We start from the raw sequence: 23,907 nt of genomic DNA, 5'->3' as shown, positions 1-23,907 counted from the left end.
AATTCAAGAAATTTAGTGAATCATATTTTCATTAGTTAAATTTATCCCTTAAAATTCAAAAAACCAAAAAATGAAAAATAAATAAATAAGTTTTTTTTTTTTTTTAATAATTAGCAAAACCCCTTCTCCACATTTCTGCTGCCGCTGCTGCTGCGCCTTCATCCCTGTTACTTCTTTAATACTCTCATAGTTTGTTTACTTCTCCACAAGAACAAGAATTCTTCTTTTGGGGTCAGTAAAAATACAATCTTTTTTGGTTCTTTAATGTTAAATATCATTGTTTTTTTTTGTTTTTATGTTATGAACTCTGGCTATGTGAGTTGGTTTTGTGAAAAGGGTCTGCCCCAAGATGTTGAATAGATGTTCAGCGTAAAAATTAGTGTAAGTATAATGAACCCTTTTGAATATACTGATTAAAATGGAATGAGTTTGGTGGTTTCATGTAGCTGATTTTAGCTAATTTAGGGGAGGGGGGGGGGGGGGGGGGTTAGAGGTTTAATTGTTGATTTTGTTGTGTTTTTTGGCTGTATGTTGAAATGGATTGTTCCTATTGTTGGTCTCAGCATTTTACGTGTTAACTTCTTGCTCTTGCTGCTCTTGTTTTGTTAAAAAGGTTCAATTTTGGTGCCTGGGTGGAACTCAACTGCTCAAGTGTGTTTCTTTTTGTGGTGTATTTGCTGTATGTAAATATTGTGTTTTTAGAACGTTGGACCTTGGGCCTAGTATTAGAACAGGACCCATCACAATTATTGTTTACCGATGATGGGTCCTTGATTAAATTACCCACGCACTAGATGTCCAGCTCGGGTGTGAGGTGGGTGTTGAAGAGTCTCACATCGGATGAAAAATATTGTTTTTTGTTCAAATAATGTTGTGAACAAAATATTGTTTTTTTGTCCTGAACTCTGCCCATGTTAGCTAGTTTTGCGAAATTGAATCGGTCCCGAGATGCTGCAGTAGATGTTCAGCGTGAAAATTAGTGCAAGTATAATGGATCATTTTAAATACTGAATAAAATGGAATAGGTACAGAGGGTTTTGTGTAGCTGATTTTAACTAATTTTTAGGGGTTTTGAGGTTTGATTGTGGTTCATTGGTTGATTGTTGTGATTTGTTATTTTGTTCTGTTTTCGGCTGTATGCTGAAACAAATTGTCCCTAATGTTGCCCTTAACATTTTCTAGGTCAGTTTCCTTGTTCTTTCTGTATTTTTCTTCTTTTTTGGTGACTTGGTGAAGACGAATTAAGATTTTTTTGTGGGTTTTTTGCTGTATGTAAATACTCTCCTTTGGTTGTAAACTGTAAATATTGTTTTTTAGAACATTGTTTTTTTTTCTGAACTCTGTCTATTTGAGTTAGTTTTGCTAAATAGATTCGGTTCCGAGATGTTGCAGTAGGTGTCAACGTAAAAATAGTGCAAGTATGATGAATCCTTTTAAATACTGAATAAAATGGAATGGGTAGAGAGTCTTCATGTAGTTGATCTTTACTGAATATTTGGGATTGAGGTGTAATTTTGACTTGTTGATTGATATCTTGCTGTTGTGATTTTTAACTCACTCTGTTTTCACTTGTATGCAAAACCAAATGTTGCCATGAACATTTTCTGTCAGTTTTTTGTTCTTTTTGTTCCCTTTTTTTCTCCCCTTTGTTGTATGTAAATACTCTTGTTTTCTTTTCACCTTTTGTTTCCCTGATTTTTCTTTCAGTATTACTTGTCATATAAATTTTTGGGCTAGGTGGCAGCAGATATGTTTTACCTATTTTGACCTAGTCATTTGATAATCGATTCCCCTCTAATTTGTTGAAGGCCTAGTTTTCCCCTAAAAGTTAAATTAATTGGTATTGGAATGAAATGGTTTGGATAGTGCTGAATGGATTAAGAGGATTCATGTAGTGGACCTTGGCTAATTTTGGATTGAGGGCAGTTGATTGATTTAGTTTGGATTGGGGAAGGAAGGAGGGGCTGAGAATCAGAGGTGGAGAAGCACCGAAAGGTCGACACTGTCAGTTTCAGTTTCTTCAACTTAAATGACGGTGACAACCTCTTGCGTTTTAGGAGCCAAAAGATTTTGGCTTTCTAATCGTTTTCTCCTCCTTCCAATGTCAGGGGTTCAGGGCATGCTTTTCTTATCATATCTTATTGTTGGTTATGAGTTTTTTGTCATTTGTCAAGATTTCGAGAGAATTTGAACTGTTGATGCAATGCTAAAACTGCCATCAATCTTCCAGTTTGAGCTACATTTTCGCGGATATATTATAGTTTTTAGTGCCTATGAATTGTCCAAATACATGTCTTTCTATTTGATTTACCTCTGATGCTTGTTATCATCTAGTTCTAACCTTCATCATATACCTTAGCAACTAATTTTGTAAAGTCTATTGATACTTATTGAAAGTGTAATAGGCTATAAAGAAATCAGCTTCATATTAAAGCAAGTTTATGTGGATTTGTCGTTTGATCAAGCTGCTGGAAAATCTTACTTTTGAGCAAAATCAAATCAAGATTTTCCCGTCCCTCTTTTCATTCACCTCTATCTATAAGTCACTTCCCATGTTTTATTATATGTTTTGGGTGGGGGATGCTACGTTGCCTTCTGTCTGTTTATGTTCGTCTGCTTACTGTTATGAATTCTAACCACTTATGTCATATTCACCTTTTAGCAGACCCCAACATAGTCGGGAATTTGAGGTGTAGATAATTGAAATGTTTTCTTCTCCTTCTCTAACCTCTGGAAGTTATTGTGTCTAGTGCTTTCAAATGAAAATACATGCAGATAATGTGGGCCAATGGAGGCAGCTAGGCCCTGCTATCTTTTTTTAATTGATTTCCTTCTAGAAGTTGATTTTCTGTTGCTAGTTTGACTGCCTTAGTAACTTGCCTTACTAATTATTCAGAATATTTTAGAAGATGGAGATAGTTGAGTCCATTCCTGATCTTGCTGTGCAAGATCCACCTGGTGAAGACTTCTCAGCATCTGATTTGAGTTGGACCAAATTCGGAACTGAAGAACGTCATGATGATGTTGCCCTTATTCATTATGATCGAGTTGATGCTTTTATCATTGGAGAGTGTTGTAATGTGGAATTCCCAACAAGGTTTCACATTGAGAGGGGAAGGAAAAGAAGCAAAGGCAGTTTAAAGGAGTATAAGCCTGATGAATATTTGGAGTACAGGCTGTAAGTGCTTCAACCATTTAAGGATATATCATTTGATAACTTCTGCACTTCTTTCTTTTTTGAAATGAATAATGTGGGTCATGATGACCACTTTTTTGTTCTATTTGTCTTAACTAGTAAACTATGTACTCGTTTGAATTTTTGCTTACTTGATCTCTTGGTGGATTTAACTCAGGAATGAATTTTCTGGGCAAATAAATCTGAATGTTGATGATTGTTTGTAAATGTTTAACTCTTGGAGGGGGGAGAGGGGGGGTGGGGGTGTAAAGGGCTATCTATGAAGACTTTGCTTAATGTAAATGATGGTGGATGAAGAAATACTCTGTCTTTTTTAGTAACATTTGTTTTGTATTAGTAAGTTTAAACTTCTTAAACTTTACTTTATATAACAAAGTTATATATCCGACATATGTTGCTAAAGTCTCAATTTCATGTAATTGTTTTAAAGGTCATATCATAATCCTGTATCAGTCATTCATGTATTTAGACGTTGTTGGACTTGAAGTTTAAGTGTCTCCATCTAGTCAAAGATGACCCAAAATTTGTAAATTTTCTGAATCTAGTGGAAATCCAGTGCCGGAAAGTACCAAGAAGTACTCTATTACTAGAGTACAAAAAAATTACCAAAGAACTGTCTCTGCCTAACCTACAAAATCAAAATCTTTAAGGACTGAGTCATATCTTCTACCGTGATCTTCTTACACCAAAAGTACAAATTCGGAAACGTCTGTTTTCAACAAAATATATATGTTGTTGTTTCCCATCAAAACATCTTTTATTCCTTTCAAACGAAATAGTTCACAAGATGCATATAGGGGTGGGCCTCCAGATCTTCTTCATCTTCTTCTCTACCTTCTGATGTTGCCAGCTTCTCAGAACACCAAAAAGATTAAGAAAAAGTGTACCAAATCTGCCATGTCTGGCTGCAATGTGAGAATAGATGACTATAGATTCCACATAATTCCCGCAAAAGAAACACCTGCTGCAGATGATATGGCCCCTTCTTTGTTAGTTTACCTGTGTCAAGGATTGCATTTAAAGCAGCATTATCCATCCAAAGCATGCAAATGTGGAGGAGCTTTTGTTTTCCACAATATTAAAATGGCCAATGCGTTCCCAGTCAGCATCTTTGTTTCTGGATAAAATTGTAACAGCTCCTCACTGAAAATTTTCCATCCTTCTTGGCAACCTGATTGGGGAATCTTTTCTGTTAACATCCAGGGTATGGGTTCCAATAGATTTAGTTGTTGACTAATATCTTCCAATTTCCAATCATTAAAATTCCTTCTAAATCTTAATTGCTAACCAGTTTCAGGATAACAATCAGCAACTGTAGAATGTCTGTTAACAGCTTAACTATACAACACAGGATATTTCTCCCTTAACATCCCATCAACAACCCAAGGTCTGTTCAGAACTTAATAGTGGATCCGTATATCCAACTTTTTGTTTGAAGTTCTGTCATAGTTCTGTCCAGAGTTTGCTGATATACGCCCAAACAACCCATTTTGTGGGCATTGACAGTATGTTGGACTGCAAGAGTCTTCTTTTTTACCTTATTTAGTAATTATAACTCCTTTACACAACTCTTCACCATCATGATTCAGTTTCCACAACCATTTAAGCAACAAGCTTTCATTGACAAAAACAATGATTAGAGATGAACGTAAGTCAACAAATGCCAAACCTTGGTTCAACATGTCAAATCTACCTCAAAAGATAGATATTCTAGTCTGTAGGTTTCTTGGTTAAAAAAACAAAAGAAAAAACATATTTTGCTCTGTAGGCTTTAGTAAATAAGAAATTTCACGACTTCTATGGAGCTAGAAAGGAGCTGCATTAGCTCAGTTGTGCATCCCTTCACTTGCTTAATCAATTTCTTCTTTGTAGGAATCTGTCCTTGTGGATATTACTCGTTACAAGTAACAACCTGGCTTTATGCTGCTTCTAGATTTCCTCAAGCATAAATTTATTTTACTGAAGTTTGTTGAGTGTATACATTTCTTTCTCTGTCTGCATTCCATTATGTTTTTAATTAGTTAAAAAAAATGAAAATATATAATGACTGGAAAGGCTTCTGCAACTTACTCAAAATTGTAAATTTCCCAAGCTTTTTTAGACCTTCGATTTCTCTAGTTGTTTCATCATCTTTTTAACAGATTTGATCGATCTCACACAAGGAACATATTTGAGCTTTCTACAGCTTCAAGTTTGAGTCACTTCTCATTCTGTACTTGCTTATGGCTTCCTGAGCATTACTTCTGTTATGATAAAGAAGAGAATTAATTCAAGATTCCTAGGTCACTTCTATTATCCCTGGAATGCTTACCTTTTCGACCAATATGTTATTCCTTTGCCCCATAATTATTACCCATATTTGACTTTCTATAGTCAAACTAGATCAAAGTCATCTTAGGACTAAATTTTGCAATGGCTAAGAATAAAGCTCATAATATGTACTATTGTAAGAAGGTTTATAACTTTCTACCACATAAAAATATATAAAACATCTGCTTTAGTGAAATCCTGTTTGACTTTTTAGGGACAAAATTATGGGAATAAGGGAGTAACACCTAGTTGTAGCTGTATGAAAAGTCATGAGATTTCGATAATCGTTAGGGTTTGACTCTTATTACAGAATATATGACCTTTTTTCATAATTTTTGGTATAATATGAATGTGAAAGCTAAATTAGTTTATGAGTTTCTCCTTCATATCTTGTCATGCTGTTATTTCAGGTATTGGTGTTCCTTTGGCCCAGAAAATTATGGAGAAGGTGGTGGTATTTTACCAAGTCGACGATATAGGCTTAACACTCGAAACCGTGCCGCTAGACCCCAGTCAATGAGGGGCTGCACTTGTCATTTTATAGTGAAGCGTTTGTATGCCCGTCCATCTCTTGCACTTCTTATATATAACAACAGGCGTCATATTAACAAGTCTGGTTTTGTATGCCATGGGCCACTTGATAGAGATGCTATTGGCCCTGGTGCAAAAAATATACCTTATATTTGCAATGAGATTCAACAGCAAACTATGTCTATGATCTATCTTGGCATTCCCGAGGAGAATGTTTTAGCAAAGCATATAGAGGGTATTCAACGCTACTGTGGTTCTGATGCCAAAGTGAACAGCCTTGCTGCTCAGTATGTCCACAAACTTGGCATGATTATTAAAAGATCTACTCATGAGTTGGATCTAGATGATCAAGCTAGCATAAGATTGTGGGTTGAGCGCAATAAGAAGTCTGTTTTCTTTTATCAGGATGCATCAGAAAATGATCCATTCATCTTAGGTGTCCAAACTGAATGGCAGTTACAACAAATGATTCGTTTTGGACATCGTAGTCTCATAGCCGTTGATTCAACATTTGGTATAAAGAAACTAAAGGTAATGAAGTAATTGTTTTCTTTCTTTAAACCTTGACAACATGTTCCATAGTTCTAATTTAATCTGTGTAAAATGGCAGTATCCTTTGTGCACACTTCTTGTGTTTGACTCAAGACAGCATGCCCTTCCTGTTGCTTGGATCATCACCCGCACAATTGCCAAGCCTGACGTGAGTAAATGGATGAAAGCTCTACATGATCGTGTCCTTGCTGTTGATCCAGCATGGAAAGTCAATGGTTTTCTAGTTGACGATGCTGCTGCAGAAATTGACCCCATAAGGCAAAATTCTTATAGTTTACCATTTCTCTGTATCTAGTTAGTCACATGGTTCTATAACTAATTTACATGATCTTAATGTCTTTTCAGGGAGATATTTTCATGTACGGTTCTATTTTCCCTTTGGCGGATCCGTAGATCATGGTTGAGAAATATCATCAAGAAATGTAGTAATATTGAAGTTCAAAGAGAGATATTTAAGCGTCTAGGGAACATAGTGTACAGCATTTGGGATGGAACTGATCCTTTTGTTGCTTTAGAAGAACTTTCTCAAGATTTTGTTGATCAAATGGCCTTCTTGCAGTATTTCAAAGCCACATGGGTGCCGAAATTTGGTTAGATCATCTTTTTGTTTGTTATCTACTTCTGTTACCTTGAAAAAGTTTTTCCATCACAAAGAAAGAAGAAGAACATAATCTGTCATATACAAAACATATAAATCAGATAGAAACAATATAACTTCTACTATATATGCACTCCATTACTTACATGTACATTTAGTTTATTTCACCATACCATATGAAAGCATTTGTTTAGAATAATTTTCTGTCTTTTGCCATTATTTAATTTGTAATAATTGCTCTTTTCATTGTACAGAAATGTGGCTTACTACAATGAAGACGTTACCTCTTGCGAGCCAGGAAGCATCTGGTGCAATAGAAGCATATCATGTCAAGCTGAAAGTCAGACTATATGATGATTCACATCTTGGAGCACTCCAGAGGGTTGATTGGTTAGTTCACAAATTGACAACTGAGTTACACTCTAGCTACTGGCTTGACCGATATGCAGATGAGAGTGATTCTTTTCAAAATGTGAAGGCTGAATATATTGCCACCACTTCTTGGAATAGAGCTCTGCAGATTCCTGATGCATCTGTGACCTTGGATTGCAAGGATAGCTCCTTCGCAAAAGTTTTGAGCCAGAAAGACAGCACTATAGCACGACTAGTTTGGAATCCTGGATCGGAATTTGCCCATTGTGATTGTGAATGGTCAATGCAAGGAAATCTGTGCAAGCATGTTATTAAAGTCAATATGATATGTGGGAATCTTCAATCGTATCGACCTTCTATGTCATTTCAATCATTCAATGAGATTCTAGATAGTCTGTCAAAAAAACCGGCAGATGATTCAATTGCATTGGATTTGTCAACAGCATGGACACATCAGATGCTTGATCAAATTCGGAAGCTTGTTGAGCTAAACCAGGCAAATAATATTGGCACCATAGTAAATAATATGCCTTTGAGATGGGTTGCTAAAAAGGGCAGAACATCTGTTGGCAGACCATCAACTCTTGCTCTTCTCCCCTCCTGCGCCAACAATAATTCAACTAGTTCTGCTGCTAAAAAGAAGCAAAAACGGAAGAGATTATCAAGATTATGCTGATTGCTTGTGGAAGACGGACAAATTTCTCATATGGAACTTTGCATGGTGCCAACTTTTTCCCCAGCAGCTACCAGCCCTGGCCGTTTCATTTGGCAATGACTATTCTGCGCTTAATTCCTTGATCATATCCCATCAGTTGGTTCCCTGAATACCTAATATTCCCATTCATGATTGTGGGATTGGTTTTGGTGCTGTTTTAACCAACATGATGTCGCTACCAACCAGACAGTCAGATCGATGCCAATCCTCGTGTATCAAGCAATTGACTGGTTTCAAGAAATGACCAGAGAAATTTGCTCATCCAGCAAGAAACCTACCGGTGAATGTGAATTCCGGGCTTCGTTGGTGTAGATGCAAGGTGATTTTGTGGCTACATCAGAAATTATCTGTGAGTCAGTCTACTTCTAGCTTGAGATTTTAAAATATTTGACCTTTGAACCCGGGTACGTTTTCAGCTTGTCCTAATCATCTACACAAATTTGGAAGCAGAAATTTTGTAGAAAATGAATGTTCATATGGATAACTATCTTATTGTTGAACACAATTGTGGCTTACAAGTTACAACCATTAGAATAATTTGTTCATGATACACTGTACATATGATTGTATACATTGATTTAGACACAAGTTTCACTATAACGGTTAAGTTTTCTTTGAAACTGGCTTTAAATGTTAGGTTATATTATATATCCTCTAAAACAACATTTTGCTCTAACTTCCAAGTATCTTGACAAATCATGCCGTTATAGAGAGGTTTGACTGTATTAGTTTCCCTTTTGGATGGTCTGTAAGGGAAAGAGTAACTTTTCTTTCAATAGAAAAAAAAAAAGGAGACTCATGAAGATTTTGTTTTGGTAACAGTAGAATTGTATCAATGATTCTATGTAAATAGATGTTTGTGGTTCGGCCTTTTCTCCGACCCCGTGCATATCGGGAGCTTAGTGCAATAGACTGCCCTTTTATGTAAATTATTGCTGTAACTATTGTATCATAATCTGTAACCAAAGCACTTGCAGCAAACAGGTGTGAATTAAGCAGCCAAAAGTTGCAGGACAAGTTCTGTGTTGAGCAAAGTTACAAAAGTATTTAATTTGGACATTGAATTTCTAATTATCAATCTGTAGTTACCTGCGGCTAGAGCTGTCAATATGGGTTGACCCATCTTATCCGGACTAATTTATATCGGCTTTGAAATTTGACGGGTCAGGTCGGGCTGGTTCATTTTTTTTGTGGGCCAGAAAACGGCCGGCCCAACCCACAAGTATGCGGGCTACGGGTTGTGCCGGGCCAATCCACTTTTTTTTAAAAGTATATTTTTATAATTTCTTAAATCAAATTATAATTTAAAAATATTATCATGAATATCAACAAGATAATACTACATGGTGTTAGTGTTATTACTTTTTTTTTAATCATTATATGTGTCAGTGTTACTACTTGTTAATCAAATCTACAAATAAAATTATTTAATATTTATTAAATTTGATTTCAACTTAATTATTTTTCAATGATCACAATAAAACACAAAATATATGACAATATTCCATTCATAAAAAAGTGATAAATAAACTCCTTAAAAAAATCATGGAACTGATGGCGTATCTAACACCAAAGCATCATCTTCATCAAGCACATCTGAATCAACTTGTGGCAAGTTTGTCTTAACATCTTCATATTCTTATGTAGTTTATAAGAAAAGGTAAACTACTAAGAGAATATGGTTGTTGGTAAATAATTAAGCTACGGCTTACGTGGTGATTCCCCAGAAATTTTAGAAATTTTTTATTTTATGTATTACATAATTACATATTTTATAAACATAATTTGTAATTAAATTTTAATATGTAAAACTTTAAATAGATTTTGAGTTTGAACTCTTTTTATTTTTAATACTCAATTTTATTTGGAAAAATTACTTAAATACACAACACTTCTTTACCTATTTTCAATAATTCCCTATTCTTTTATTAAAATACAAAAATCCCTTATTTTCCCCCAATTCAACTTAACCGGATACTTTATTAGTTTAAGTATCCGCCTGTTATTAATTAAAGTATCCGCGCTGCTATATTATGCATCCGCCCGTTAATTAAGTATCTGTGCTGCTAATAACTTAATAATTTAAGTATCCGCCCGTTATTAATTAAAGTATCTGCGCTGCTATATTATGCATCCGCCCGTTAATTAAGTATCTGTGCTGCTAACAACTTAATAATTTAAGTATCCGCCCGTTATTAATTAAAGTATCCGCGTTGCTGTATTAAGTATCCACACTGCTATATTATGTATCCGAAAAACACTAAAAAAAGGATTTTTGGTAATTAATGAAAGAGTAGGGAAATGAAGTAATTTCTTTCTTATACTATGTCATTTGCCTAATTTTTACATTTTATTTTTATTTGGCCCACGGGCCGGCCCTTCTCATATTTCTCAAGCCCCACAAATCAGCAAACTTATTCAGATTAGACTAAAAAGTTATTTTCTTAAATGGGCTCCAAAAATCTTAGCCTAATCCTATTAAATCACGGGTTATGACAGGCCGGCCCAACAGGCGTAGCCCATATTGACGGCTTTACCTGCAGCTAATACCTCTTCGTTGAAAAATTACTCCAACAATAGATAAAATTTTCTTTTTATGTATATAAATATATGTTAAATCCCTTAGTTTATCTATGTATGTTTACTTCTTTATATTTTAATTTTTCTTGATAATTTTTTACTTCATTACTAGGTCATGCTGTTATAACGGTGTTGTTTGTTCGGATATATTTCACATTTTAAAATGTTTCTAAGAGAATTGGTTGAGTAGTTAATATAAATTTTTATTTCATACATTTTATCTTGCATAACATTCTAACTTATTCTTGCATAACATTCTAACTTAACTAAGATAAATTAGCATGATTTGATCTTCCCAACAAATATGACTCTGCACCAAAAGGGGGATTGAACCCGAGATTTCTTGGTTATAAATGAAGGAGTACTTACCACTCTACCAAAATTCTTATCGATGGGATTAATATATCATTCTAAACTCATTACTTAACTATCAATAGAGGTGGAATTTCAGTTATTTTTATAATAGTTACTTCAAGTGATTATAAAAACTCAATTGAAGTTAGCTGCCAAATTTAATGATCATTTATAATGTACTTTTTTTTGTTGTTTTATTCATGCCATAAATTGTAGTATGCATATTTTTAAGAATAAGACCACAATTCTGCGAAATTTCCTCAAAATGGTCCCTATACAATAATGCTACTCAATTAATACACTTCAAATGTGTGTATTATTTACTTAAAAATATATTTAATTTTCTGGCACATATATTCCTCTGATGAGCATTCTCATTATACTATCTTCATCTTCTGAACGTGTGAATTTAATTTAGACCGACCAACTGACAAAAACATAATTAACCGAACAACTATGCACTCAATAGAACTTATATGTAAGTCTCGTTGACATATATATTTTTATCATATATAGGACACCTAATGTGGGCATCAATTTAATCACCCCTTTCAATATGAAGTGCGACGTCCTCGATATGATCTTAATTTCCTTGTATTACAGATCCAACATATTTAAATTTTCTTCTCTTAGAGATGACTTGTGTATCACTCTCCACTTCTTCATCCTCTCCGGTGATGCGACACTAAACTCGCACTCATGTATTTTGTATTAGGCATGCTCATCCTGGAGCAGTTGAGCTCTAGGGTCTGTCTCCAAATCTTCAGTCTATCGTTAACTTCGTTGTGTGCCTTGTCAATCAATATTATGTCGTCTGCAAATAATATACACTATGGTATGTACTTTCTCTTGATGAATATATCATGTCAATTCATTCATCACCAAGACAAATAAAAATGGGATCAGAGCTGATCGTGGACGTGCAACCGGATCTTGACTAGGAAGTATTTCGAGTCTCCTCCCATTATCCTCGCTCCATCATACATATACCTAATCACTCTAATATATGACTGTACACCCTAGACTCCAAACATCTACATAAAACCTTCCTTAGGACTTAGTCATATATATGTCTTTTCTGGGTTGATGAACATCAAACGTAAGTCTTATTTCCTCTTCCCTATATACTACTTCAATACTTTCGTTATCGATCGTCCCAACAAAAATCCAAATTGTTTCTTACATTTTTCATCCTTATCTCATCACAACCACAATGTGATTTAGTAATTTGATACCCCTATAGTTATTGTAATTTAAAATATCACCCTTATTCTTGTACAACTGGATCATTATACTTCACCCATTCTTTGAGCATTCTAGTTATCCTGAAAATGACATTAACCCAATTAATTTTCCACTTCAAGCACATTTCGCCTATGCTCTTCCCCTCCTCAAACTCAATACACCTATAATATTCAGAATTTTGATGACTCTCGAAGAATATTCTATAAATTACCTAAGAGTTTATGAAACCATGTATATCGATCTCCATATAATTAATAAATTACCTAAGATGTCCCTATGTAAAAAAACAAAACAATTTTCCTTAGTACCAAACACACCCTATAGCTACATGTAGTTGCTATGAAGTTTCCTAGGAGTTGTTGGATTGTAGTTAATTTCATTAATTCTTAAAGAATTGTTGCTTTCAAATTATACACGTGCCCTCATATTGAATAATATTAGTAGGGGTTACAAACTTACAAGCAAAACCTAACCATTCGTACCATTATATTAAATTATTAATGCAAGTTGAAATAAAATGCCAAATTAAGAGGATATCCCTTTCTGAATCACAATATAAATTCTTTCTACAAATGTCACTCTCTTCACTTCTCACTATTTTTGTCCCCCCTTGTCTTTAGTTTTGTTCTAGAGAAAAAGCACTAGAATACGACGACGTTTATTTAGTGACATTTTTTGTGCTATAATCACAATCTTAATATTCTTTATATATAGCTTAGAATTCGCAATTATATGTAACACATAATGTTTTACTATCTTTAGGACACGATTCAGACCCCGATAAATTTGATATTAGCTTATTCATTGGCCAATTGGCCATGCTACACTAGCTAGGTCAAGTACAAGTTTGAACCCCCCCCCCCCCCCACCCCCACCCCACCCCACAGTCCAAATTTTTGAGTCAATAAAAGGGGATTTTTCTGAGTGATCTTTATTTGTGACCCTAAAGCCATTGGTTTTTTTTTTTTTAGGGTATATCTGTTTTCTTGCTCGTTAGCGTTTTACATATTATAAGATAGAAATTAAAGTATATTTCACGCTCATTCAGCACCACCATATGGATGTTGCAAATGTTAACCCGAGCAACAATGTTGTTGACATTCTCTCAGCTCCTCGATTGAGTCGATATGAGAGTCAGAAACGTCGTGATTGGAACACGTTTTGTCAATACATAAGAAATCATCATCCTTTAATGTCACTTCTGCAATGCAGCAGCATTCATGTTCTGGAATTTCTAAGGTACGTATACTGTTTGAATCATAATATTCAATTTTTTAACCAATAATTCTTGTAGAGTACTTTAGTTTAATTATATTAACATTTTAGATGTTTAATTAGCATTATTTTGTTATATAGCTTACTGTGTATCTTGTGATATAGGACCATGTTTGAAAAAAAATTACTCATTTCAGTTTATTTGTCTTACTTTTGTTTCAAAAAAGAATGACTCCTTCCTAGTTTGACAACTCTTTAATTTCAACATTTCATGTTTTAAGACCACAAGATTAAAGAATATTTTGGTACATTATATTTTTAGTTTAAGACCACAATTTTTTTAAAAAAATCGTTACTTTCTTAAACCTCATGTCAAATCATATTAAAACAGACAAATTAAAATTAAAGAATTTATTTTTTTTGATAGCTAGGTTCTATTGTTAACAATTTATTAGTCAAAATAAGGATTAAAATGTATGAGCATCATTTAAATTGTGGTATTAGTTAAGGATTTTTCTAGATTTTATGTTTACATGTAAGCCTATATACAAATAGCTACGGATGTTCACTATATTTTTTTTTTTATAATCAGGGACGAAGTTAGAATTTTTAAGCCACGGTGCTCAACTGCATATTATCTAGATTTACTTTCTAAGATGGAGTGCTTATCATTAATTTCTAAGATTGGGTGCTTATCAAAAAGTACCTTTGTATGTATGTTATTATATAGGTTTGGAGCTAGTAAGGATAAAGGGGTTAACTGAATCCTGTTATTAGAGAATTATACCTTTTTTTTTAATCTAGATTTACTTCCTAAAATTGGGTGCTTATCATAAATGCCTTTGCATGTCATTATATAGTGTTTGGAGCTAGTAAGAATGAAGGGGTTCAATTGAATCTTGTTATCAAAAAATTATACTTTTTTTTTGTTTTATACATCTATTGGTGTACCCCTTGAAACAATTATTGCGTAGTCAGGGACGAAGCTAGAAGTTTTAAGTTAATGATGTTCGACTACATTTAATTTAGATTTACTTCCTAAGATTGAGTGTTTATCATAAATGCCTTTGTATGTCATTATATAGTGTCCAGGTCTAGTAAGAACAAAGGGGTTCAATTGAGTCCCGTTATCGAATAACTATAACTTCTTTTTTGGTTATGACATAAATTGTTGTACCCCTTGACATAAGGAACATTTACTCTATAGAGATATAAAGGAGTTCAAAAAGTTGCTTTTGAACTTTTTTTTTTGAATAATTTAATATGAATTCCTGATTCCATTACTATCTATGATAATATTCTCTTATTCTAACAGGTACTTGGATCAGTTCGGAAAGACTAAAGTCCATAACCTAAATTGTCCATTTTTTGGGATGCTAAATCCTCCGGCACCCTGTGCTTGCCCTTTAAGGCAAGCATGGGGAAGCCTGGACGCTCTTATAGGGCGTCTTCGTGCTGCTTATGAAGAACATGGAGGAAATTCGGAAATGAACCCGTTTGGAGCTAAAGCAGTTAAGCTATTTTTACGCGATGTTCGTAATTTTCAGTCCAAGTCTAGAGGAATTAGCTATGACAAAAAAAGGAAAAAATCAAGAAGAAATCAGAAAAATATAATGGCAATGAAAGAAGTTGATCATCAGATTCATGATGATAAGAATGTAGGTGCAAATATTGTTATTGAGTAATTTTCTTGAGTTTAATTAAGCATTGGTACAATGCAAAATAAGAACATCATTATGCATATATTATTAACTTCTTTCCATTTTATTTGACTGTCGAAACAATAATTAAACAAACAAATTAAAATGAAGGGAGTAACTATATATCGTGCTCTCACACTTGTTTGTTGTTGTTGTTTCTTGAGTGATAATTGAGGTGAATATATATTATGATGATGTTATCATGTTATATACCTTTTTTCTTGTCAGTCACTTTTTTGTTACGTTTTAATTTATGTAATGGTATTTGGCTAGACATGATGCTTAAGAAAAAGAATTGAAACTTTTGATCATCTGAAATGAATCTTATATGTTTTGTTTGTTTATAAATTATCTCAGTAAAGATAAAATAAGTAGTTTTTAAATGAATTTGTATTTTACTTTTTGTTCTTTATCAAGGGTAAGATCAATTAGGTTTAATAATATGATTGTTCATATTTGCTGAGATGCACTAAACTTTTCTAACGGATATGTAATCAATACAATTAAGCTACTAATGGCAGAAATCACAATTTCTAATTTTGGAATGCATTATTTGCATAATTATGTCATGACTTAATTAATTAATCATAGGTAAATATTAATGAACGTCTAAGTGGAAAGTGAAAGTCCTAAAAAAATGACAGAATCTTGAAATCAATTCACTTGAGTAAGGTAGAGGAAATTGACACTTCATATGTAAAGGTGAAATCTGAAGATTTACGAAGGAATCTCAAAAGCGAAGACATATCTCATTCCCTCAGAAGCGAGCATGTGATCATGTAATGCAAACAATGAAAGTTCACCTTCAATCTTTGTGAATGCAAAGGTACTCTAACTAACGCGTAAAACACTTTATCGATACTTAAGAAGTACGATTGTAAGATTGAAACTCAATGGAATACTTAACAACAGGCTGCACATGACTGGTGGAGTATGTGATCATTTAATTCGATACAACGTCCAAAAAATTAGTAAATTTATTTGGTAAACTTGGTAATTGAATTATGTGCCTCATGATGTTATTGGTATCAAGCCCACATAAAAGAAGGAAGATCAAGTTGGCTGACAATCAACATAAAACTTATCAATTTTAATAAATCTTTATTATAGCAACTAGGGGTGTTCGTGGTTTGGTTTGGATCGGTTATTGATTAAAATCAAAACCAAACCAATCTAGTCGGTTTTTTAAATTTCTAAAACCAAATCTAAAAAATAAATGTCGGTTTGGTTCAGTTTAGTTCAGTTTTCTGGTTTATTCGGTTTGAAAGTAATAGTAATTTTTTTGAGGACTTACGTCGATAGACACAACACCTAGCACATGAACAATCCACAAAAAAACTATTGTCGGTTCAATTGAGCAATACTAGAGTTATCATTACACTAATAACGTGTTTCAATTAAGAGAAAATGTGACTATTTTATGTGAAGTAGGGTAGGTAAGACTAAAATTGATTTTGATGGACTTGGACTTAGGATTATTATAGTTGGGCAAAAGTGTTTTATTAAGTTAAAGACTTAAGTTAATTGAAATCTAACAAAATATTTATATTTTAATTATTTCTGAATAATATATAAATAATTATAAAATTTATATATCTAATTTATCGGTTCGGTTTGATTATATTTGCATTTTTTTTAGTAAAACCAAAAGCAAACCAAATAATATCGGTTTTCAAAATTCAAAACCAAACCTAACCAAATCCAACCAAATATCGGCTTTTATAATTGGTTTGGTTCAAATTGCGGTTTAGTTTGATGTTTTAACCATAACCATGAACAACCCTAATAGCAACTTATAACCTTCTATTACAAAAAATAATAGATTCACCAATAATATAACTCAAATCAATTTCAACTTGCCAATGTCTAAGCAGCTATATATATATATCACATTAGTTGATTATTCTTATTAGTCTCTGCGTCCAATAATAATTGTCCACTATAATATTTTGGAATGTCCAACAATATTTGTCCACTTTATGAAATTAATGGATAATTTTACACTTAGTTCCTAATTTACCATTAATTATAATCATTTTTCTATTATATTTTTCAAGACATTGTAATTATTATATTCAAAGGGTGATACAGTAAAATTACCCTTCTATTTATAGTTTCTTAAGAAGTACTGTGCAAGTCAATAGTTAACAAGTATTGTTGGACAGAAAAAATATTGCTCTTTTTTTAAATATTATGTTATGTTTTTCCTATTATTTTCTAGTTCTTGTAATTTCTGTATGTATTTTTCTTTTAACTAGTCTGAAGTACATGTTACTCAAGCCGATAGTTTTTCAGAAACAATATTCTTACTTCTTGAAATAGAGATAAAATATGCGTACACTCTACCATCTTCGAAAACCCTAAATTTGTCTCTTAAAAGAGTGGCACAATACACCAATCTCCCACAAATTTATCAACATCCAATGACATAAATTCCTCAATATGTGGAACTAACATGACTCCTAATGCTGACACGTGTCCAACTGTGGGCCACCTATCCAAATTCTTCCCACATCATGTACCACTTGTCGGGTAACAACAACGGCCTCGACTTTCAAGCCCAAAACAACGGTTGTGATCATGACACGTGGCAGTGTTAATAAATCTCATCCGTCGGATTGTGTCCGTACAAACACTTGCATATTTCCGTCTTTGGCTTTATCGCATGTTTGCTACTTAAGGGCACTTGATAATTACATGTTAGAAATAAAAACAATTTATTTAGTTTAATTTATATTATTAATTATTTTTACTTCTTGATTTAGGGTTTCTATATTATTAGTTTGAATATTTTTAGGGTTTTGGGTGAAACAAAATGTTATGAATATTGGCATGGTTTGGTGTGGGGAGAATGTGGTCCTCACATCTTTGGAATTTGCTCAATGAAAAAAAATATTATTATTTTTTAAAAAGAAGCGGCAAAGTATTAAAATAAAAATGCTAAAGTGCACCAAAAACTAATTTTGATATTGTTATTCAATTTGTGTTAATTTTAACAAACGTGTAACTTCAGATATTGTGTAAGGTATATATTATTGAAGTTCAAGCACAAATGACTGAAGTCTGTTTTATCTAAAATTTTGGGTAAAAATAATTGAATTTCAATCATATAAAACTTCAGAAACTGCATGTTGATTATCAGTGAAGAAATATTTACGAACACAAATACATGTTAATAACGATGTCAAAATATGTTGCCCGAGAATTTTTCACAAATCTTAAGGATGTAATGTAACTCCACCACAACAACAACAAATCCAGTAAAGGTATAACTAATGGGAGGATATATTTTTTTTATAAGAAAGACATTTTTTATGTTTAATTATTGATACTCATTTACCATCAAAAATGGAAAATTAACTTCCTACACTTATGTGTCAAAAAGTTAATTTTCTTATATATATTTTAATTTAATTTCAAATTACTTTCCCCAACTAACAACTTGACATTATTTTTCTCTTTTGTACTAAAAGATTTCCATCAAAACATTACTATCCAATTTACAAATAGATCTTTCATATATTTCCTCTGTTTCATTTTATGTGGCACTTTTTGGATTACGAAATTCACACAAGCCTATCTTTAACTGTAATTTTTTTTTATAGATCTTTTAAACATTTTAAATTATCAATTATTGTGACTTATAATACTTTTTACGTAGTTTACAAATATATAAATTTCATTTCAAAAAAATTGAAGATTTCATGCGCAAATTGTCAGTCAAACTTAAACTGTTTGACTCTCAAAAAACAAAAAGTGTCACATAAATCGAGAGAGAATATGTTTTTTTTTCAAAAGTATTTCCTCAAGTTGGGCTTATTTATAGGTTGCAAAGTTGTTGGGCCAAATCCTTGCTGAAATGCTTAGCATACAATTTAGTATAAATTTTAGGAATCACATAGTTTTAAGATGAAATTACATCCTATCCCTATTTATTTTGTAATTACATTAATTCCTGAAAAGTTACACAATTCGAATACATAATTGGGAGTTTTGATACATTAATAGTTATACGTTATATATTTTGTTGTTGCGCTTTAAATGGAAAACAAAACGGATAATTAAAAATAAAATCCCCTAATTCACGCTAATAAGTTTCATCCTTACTGTCCATCAACGAAACTTTATTCCTAAAATAACAAATCAATTCATAATTCAAAAAATTTCAAAGCCTATTCGTCTTGGTCCCTGTTTCAACGAAGAAACTTTCGAGTGAGATTCAAATTTTTTGTTGTATATTTGATCAGTTAAATAATGAATATTTCAATTTTGTTGAGGCATTTAGGAGTATGGGAGAGTGAGCTTAGAAATGAAAGTACAGAAGTGATGGGATAGTGGTTGGTGAGAATATTTCCTTTACAAATCTAGTTTCAGCCATTGCAGCTGAGTTAAATATTGATGAATCTAGGAAAAAATTAATATACGATACATTGTAGAAGGAAAATCCTCTCCACTTATTATAAGGAATGATATGGGGGTAAAGTTATACGTAGAGGTGAAGAAACGTGAAGTTGGATTTGATATGTATTCCATCAGTGTTGATATAACTGATAATGATGTTGGTGAGATAGAAAGTTTTGATGTGTCGATTGGTGCAATTGTCTGTGTTGAAGGTGCTGAAAAGGACACACACACTCAACTTGGTGGAATCAAAAAATGGTGATTCATGTTACATATCAGAAATGGAGGTAACAAATCACATATCGGATACACATAGTATGGACGTGAAAGTGAATCAATTGTACAAGGATAAAGCCACTCTAGTAGTTGTAATGACAAATTTCAAAATAAAACATGAATTCAATTTTTGAGTTCATAGATTTGATAACAAAAGGTATGCAACTCATTTTTCAGTCATGAATTTGAATTTAGGTGAATCATTATTGGATATAAGGGTGATACATTAAATGTTTGACGTATATATTTTGAGGCATCAGATCTGTAAGTTACAATATTGTTAGTATAAAGTATCAGACATGTGATCGACACTCTTCTTTTTGAATGTTTGAATTTATATATGTGTATAATAATCATGATACATTATTGCATTCAACTTGATACAATTATGATTTGATGTATACTTGTTGTTTAATGTGTTTTTGTATCTATGACTTAGTGTAATATTATTATAACGTATCAGATATATTTGAACTTCTTTTTTTTTTATATGTTAATGTATCAATATTTTAATTTTATCATTAATGTATCATTGTATTTTGGTGAATCAATCATGATACATTACTGGCATTAAGATGGATACATAAAACATTTGACGTATATATTTTTAGGTATCAGAACTGTTAGATAATGTATTGTTAATATAAAGTAACAGATACATGTGACCCTCCTCTTTTGGATGCCTAAATTAATATAGGATAATCATGATACATTGTTGCATTCAACTTGATACAATTATGATTTGATGAATATATCTTATTTAATGTGTTTTTATAGCTGTGTGTCAGTGTAATATTATTATAAAGTATCACATATGTTTTCCCTTCTTTTTTATTATATGTTAATGTATCAGTATATGATTTTTTTCACTAATGTATCATTATGTAAAGAATATATTAATTTAATGTATTCATTATACATTTTACTAATGTATCTAAAAAAATTGTAGTTATGTATTATTGTGTTTATCGGATGACTGTTTTAGAGATTGAATGCATATGTCAGGAAGAAATCAAATTTATTCAAGGTGAGGTACTTCAATAGTGAGTATACATGTCCGTTAAGGGATAGGCCATTAATGATGGGGTTTGACTTCTGTAGATCAATAATTGTTGTTAACGGTGCACATCTTGGTGGAGCTTACTAAGGAACTTTTGTATCAGCAAGTATGCTTGATGGTGCAGGTATGATTATTGTATTAGAATTTATAAATATTTATCTCATAACAATTATTTATTGTATTTGATACTTTATAGATGGATAGTTGTGTATCTATAAATTAACAAACTTGTGCGCTATTTAATAGTAGTATGCATATTATCGTTAGCTTATGGAGTGGTGGACACGAAAAATAATTGTTCATTGACATGATTCTTCCAACAGTTTAAAAGTGCATTTGGGGAGAGGAAAAAAATGTGTGTTGTATCATATAGAAATGAAAGCATAATGAAGAGTGTAAGTACTGTTTTTCCAACTGTTCTTCATTTTGCATGCATATGACATCTTTGGAAAAATGTTTGTACATACTAAAAGAGAAGCAGAAACATACTAAGTGATGTGATCTATTCAATGGTCAAGGTTTAAAGAAAATAGGATTTTGACAAATGATGGCTAAAGTGATTAAAATTGACAATCGGATTAAGATGTACCTTGATGATGCTGATTATGATAAATGGTCAAGAGTTTATGCAACAGTAAACATGGGGAGAATGATGACTTCTAACATAGTGGAATGTATCAATGGTTGCCTTGTTGAGGCTTGACAACTACCTATATTAGAATTTTTGGAAGAAGTTACAATTCTATTCGGTTCTTGAAACTATAAAAATAGAGAAATAACATCCTACACAAAGAAAATATTAGGAAGGAGATTTGAAGAGTTATTGATTCTAAACGCTTCTAAATGTTCAAAAATGAAGGTATGTATCAATATATAAACTATCATGTAAATTGATTATCGTTTGGTTGTTGTGTGTATAAAATTGAGTTAATTGATTTGTGATTTGTGTCTAACTTTTTAATCCTACCAGGTTGTACAATCTACTAAATTTATTTATTCAAGATGGGCGAGGATACATTGTTTGCCTTGAGAGAAAAATATGTGATTATGAAAGATTTCAGCTATACGAGATATCTTGTGCGCACATAATTGATATTTTGAAGAAGAAAAATATTATAGATATACATTCCTATTGCTCAGTTTACTATAAGTCAGCTGCATTAGCAAACATATATGAAGTTCTGATGGTTTTAATGCCGGATAATGAGGATTGGTCAGCACTGGAGTTGTTTTGGAAGAAATCATCTTGCCACCTAGGCACAAAAGGATGGTTGGACGAACAAGGAAAAGAAGGAAGAAAAATTCAGATGAAAAGATAAGCACAAACACAAATCATTGTGGAGAAGAAGGTCACAACCGAAGAACTTGAACTTTCTTTCCGAAAGAAGATTGCCAATTGTCTTTGTTGGGGTTACTATTATGTTTCAGATACATTATGTTAAGATTATGTGTTGTCTTTTTTGCTTTTTTCACTTTTACCTTTATAAAACATTATAGTCTACTATTAGTTGGTGAAATTTTGTTACAATAAATGTTAAGATTTTCAATCTTGTGTTTATTTTTGTAACACATTAAGTTTCAAATACCTTTTTAAACAATGTATCATTAGCTATTTGATAAGTATATTATTTTGTGTTTATGGGGATTGTACCAATCAATATAATTTCAGATACATTTTTATATCATGTATCGTGGTCTAATTGAATAATAATGTGTCTTATACAATAAAGTTGTTAAAAATATAAGTATGTATCATAATAAGAATTAAAGAATGTATCAATATGACTGGATAAATGAATGAGCCAACAACTAATTACAAGAAATTGACCAAATGTATCAGCATAAATGAAGAAGCAACTAAATAGAACTAATTTATAAACTAAATTGCATTGGTTATGTGTCAAAGTATCAGCTCCTACCAGAACTACAATGAATGTCGAGGTATGATCCGAAAATAGAATTTTTAAACAACTCGATACTAATGAGAATAAATAATATTGTGTGTCTATGAAATAATCTGATACATAAGTTTATTCCATTTTTGTATCAAATTATATACAACAAATGTGTACAACAATCCATATTGTCAATAACAACTGAAAATATTGACAGTTGATGTCAAAATAAACAAGTTTCTAGAGAAACACTCTAACGCTTGGGTACGAATATCTAAAAACAATAAAAACAAAAAAAAATTAAAACTAGAGTTAATGTATCTCAAAAATAATAATACTGTAAAAAAGTGTGAACATTGATCAAATCTTCTTCAGCTGGTGCTGTGAAATGATTTTTAGGCCTTGTTGGATCATTATTTTCACTAACGTATCCTGTCTTAGCCTTTTCAGTACCATATTTTCATAATAGGGGTCCATATCGTGTACAGAGGTATTGTGAATGGAAATCATTTTTTAAAATAGGGATCCCATCGCTAAGGAACTCAGCAAAGGCAGCTACAAACATTCTGTAGTCCCTTCAAAAATGATATATATACATTATAACAATAAAAAAGATACATTTTAATTCAAAGAAAAATTGTGCTAATACTTACAAGCTATCGCTTTCTTGTTGCATAATGTCTTGTACGAATTCAACTTCAAATTCGTGTTGTGGTCCCAAAAGCATGCCAGTTTGCTTGTCATTATAAGCATCCAATGATGACCAAGACAAAGATGGGCTGTCAAGAACGTAGAGGAGGTAGGATGTGCAGTTGGTTAGATCTAGTATGGATCGTACATGGACGGTAGGTTGAGTCGGTTGATAAAAAAACCATTGTTATAAAGGTAAGATAGCATCATTGTATCC

The 23,907-nt window shown here is 32.4% G+C and overlaps 2 protein-coding genes across 2 annotated transcripts; both read left to right on the top strand.

The window, feature by feature from the left end:
* The first annotated feature begins 139 nt into the window (after nt 1–139).
* On the top strand, nt 140–8,870 carry LOC125819088 (uncharacterized). The gene is made up of 6 exons (XM_049498601.1): nt 140–231; nt 2,897–3,178; nt 5,917–6,568; nt 6,648–6,847; nt 6,935–7,179; nt 7,442–8,870. Exons 2-6 carry the CDS (start codon nt 2,910–2,912, stop codon nt 8,233–8,235), a joined length of 2,160 nt encoding a protein of 719 aa, XP_049354558.1. The 5' UTR covers nt 140–231; nt 2,897–2,909; the 3' UTR covers nt 8,236–8,870.
* A 4,551-nt stretch (nt 8,871–13,421) lies between these two features.
* LOC125818958 (protein LIGHT-DEPENDENT SHORT HYPOCOTYLS 1-like) lies at nt 13,422–15,353 on the top strand. The gene is made up of 2 exons (XM_049498464.1): nt 13,422–13,692; nt 14,984–15,353. The coding sequence occupies exons 1-2, from the start codon at nt 13,511–13,513 to the stop codon at nt 15,351–15,353; spliced, it is 552 nt and encodes a 183-aa protein (XP_049354421.1). The 5' UTR covers nt 13,422–13,510.
* Nucleotides 15,354–23,907: the final 8,554 nt, after the last annotated feature.

The sequence above is a fragment of the Solanum verrucosum genome, unplaced genomic scaffold (assembly GCF_900185275.1).
Source record: "Solanum verrucosum unplaced genomic scaffold, falcon-dt-bn FXZP01000252.1, whole genome shotgun sequence".
Lineage (NCBI taxonomy): Eukaryota > Viridiplantae > Streptophyta > Magnoliopsida > Solanales > Solanaceae > Solanum > Solanum verrucosum.
Note: the sequence above shows the minus strand (reverse complement) of the source record. Positions and strands in the feature narration are given on the sequence as shown.

Excerpts from the sequence above, each read along its gene's own strand:
- LOC125819088 (XM_049498601.1), top strand. The coding sequence starts at position 2,910 with ATGGAGATAGTTGAGTCCATTCCTGATCTTGCTGTGCAAGATCCACCT. Across the intron at positions 6,848-6,934 it reads GCAGAAATTGACCCCATAAG|GGAGATATTTTCATGTACGG; the intron begins GCAAAATTCTTA and ends ATGTCTTTTCAG. Across the intron at positions 7,180-7,441 it reads CACATGGGTGCCGAAATTTG|AAATGTGGCTTACTACAATG; the intron begins GTTAGATCATCT and ends TTCATTGTACAG.
- LOC125818958 (XM_049498464.1), top strand. The coding sequence starts at position 13,511 with ATGGATGTTGCAAATGTTAACCCGAGCAACAATGTTGTTGACATTCTC. Across the intron at positions 13,693-14,983 it reads CATGTTCTGGAATTTCTAAG|GTACTTGGATCAGTTCGGAA; the intron begins GTACGTATACTG and ends TTATTCTAACAG.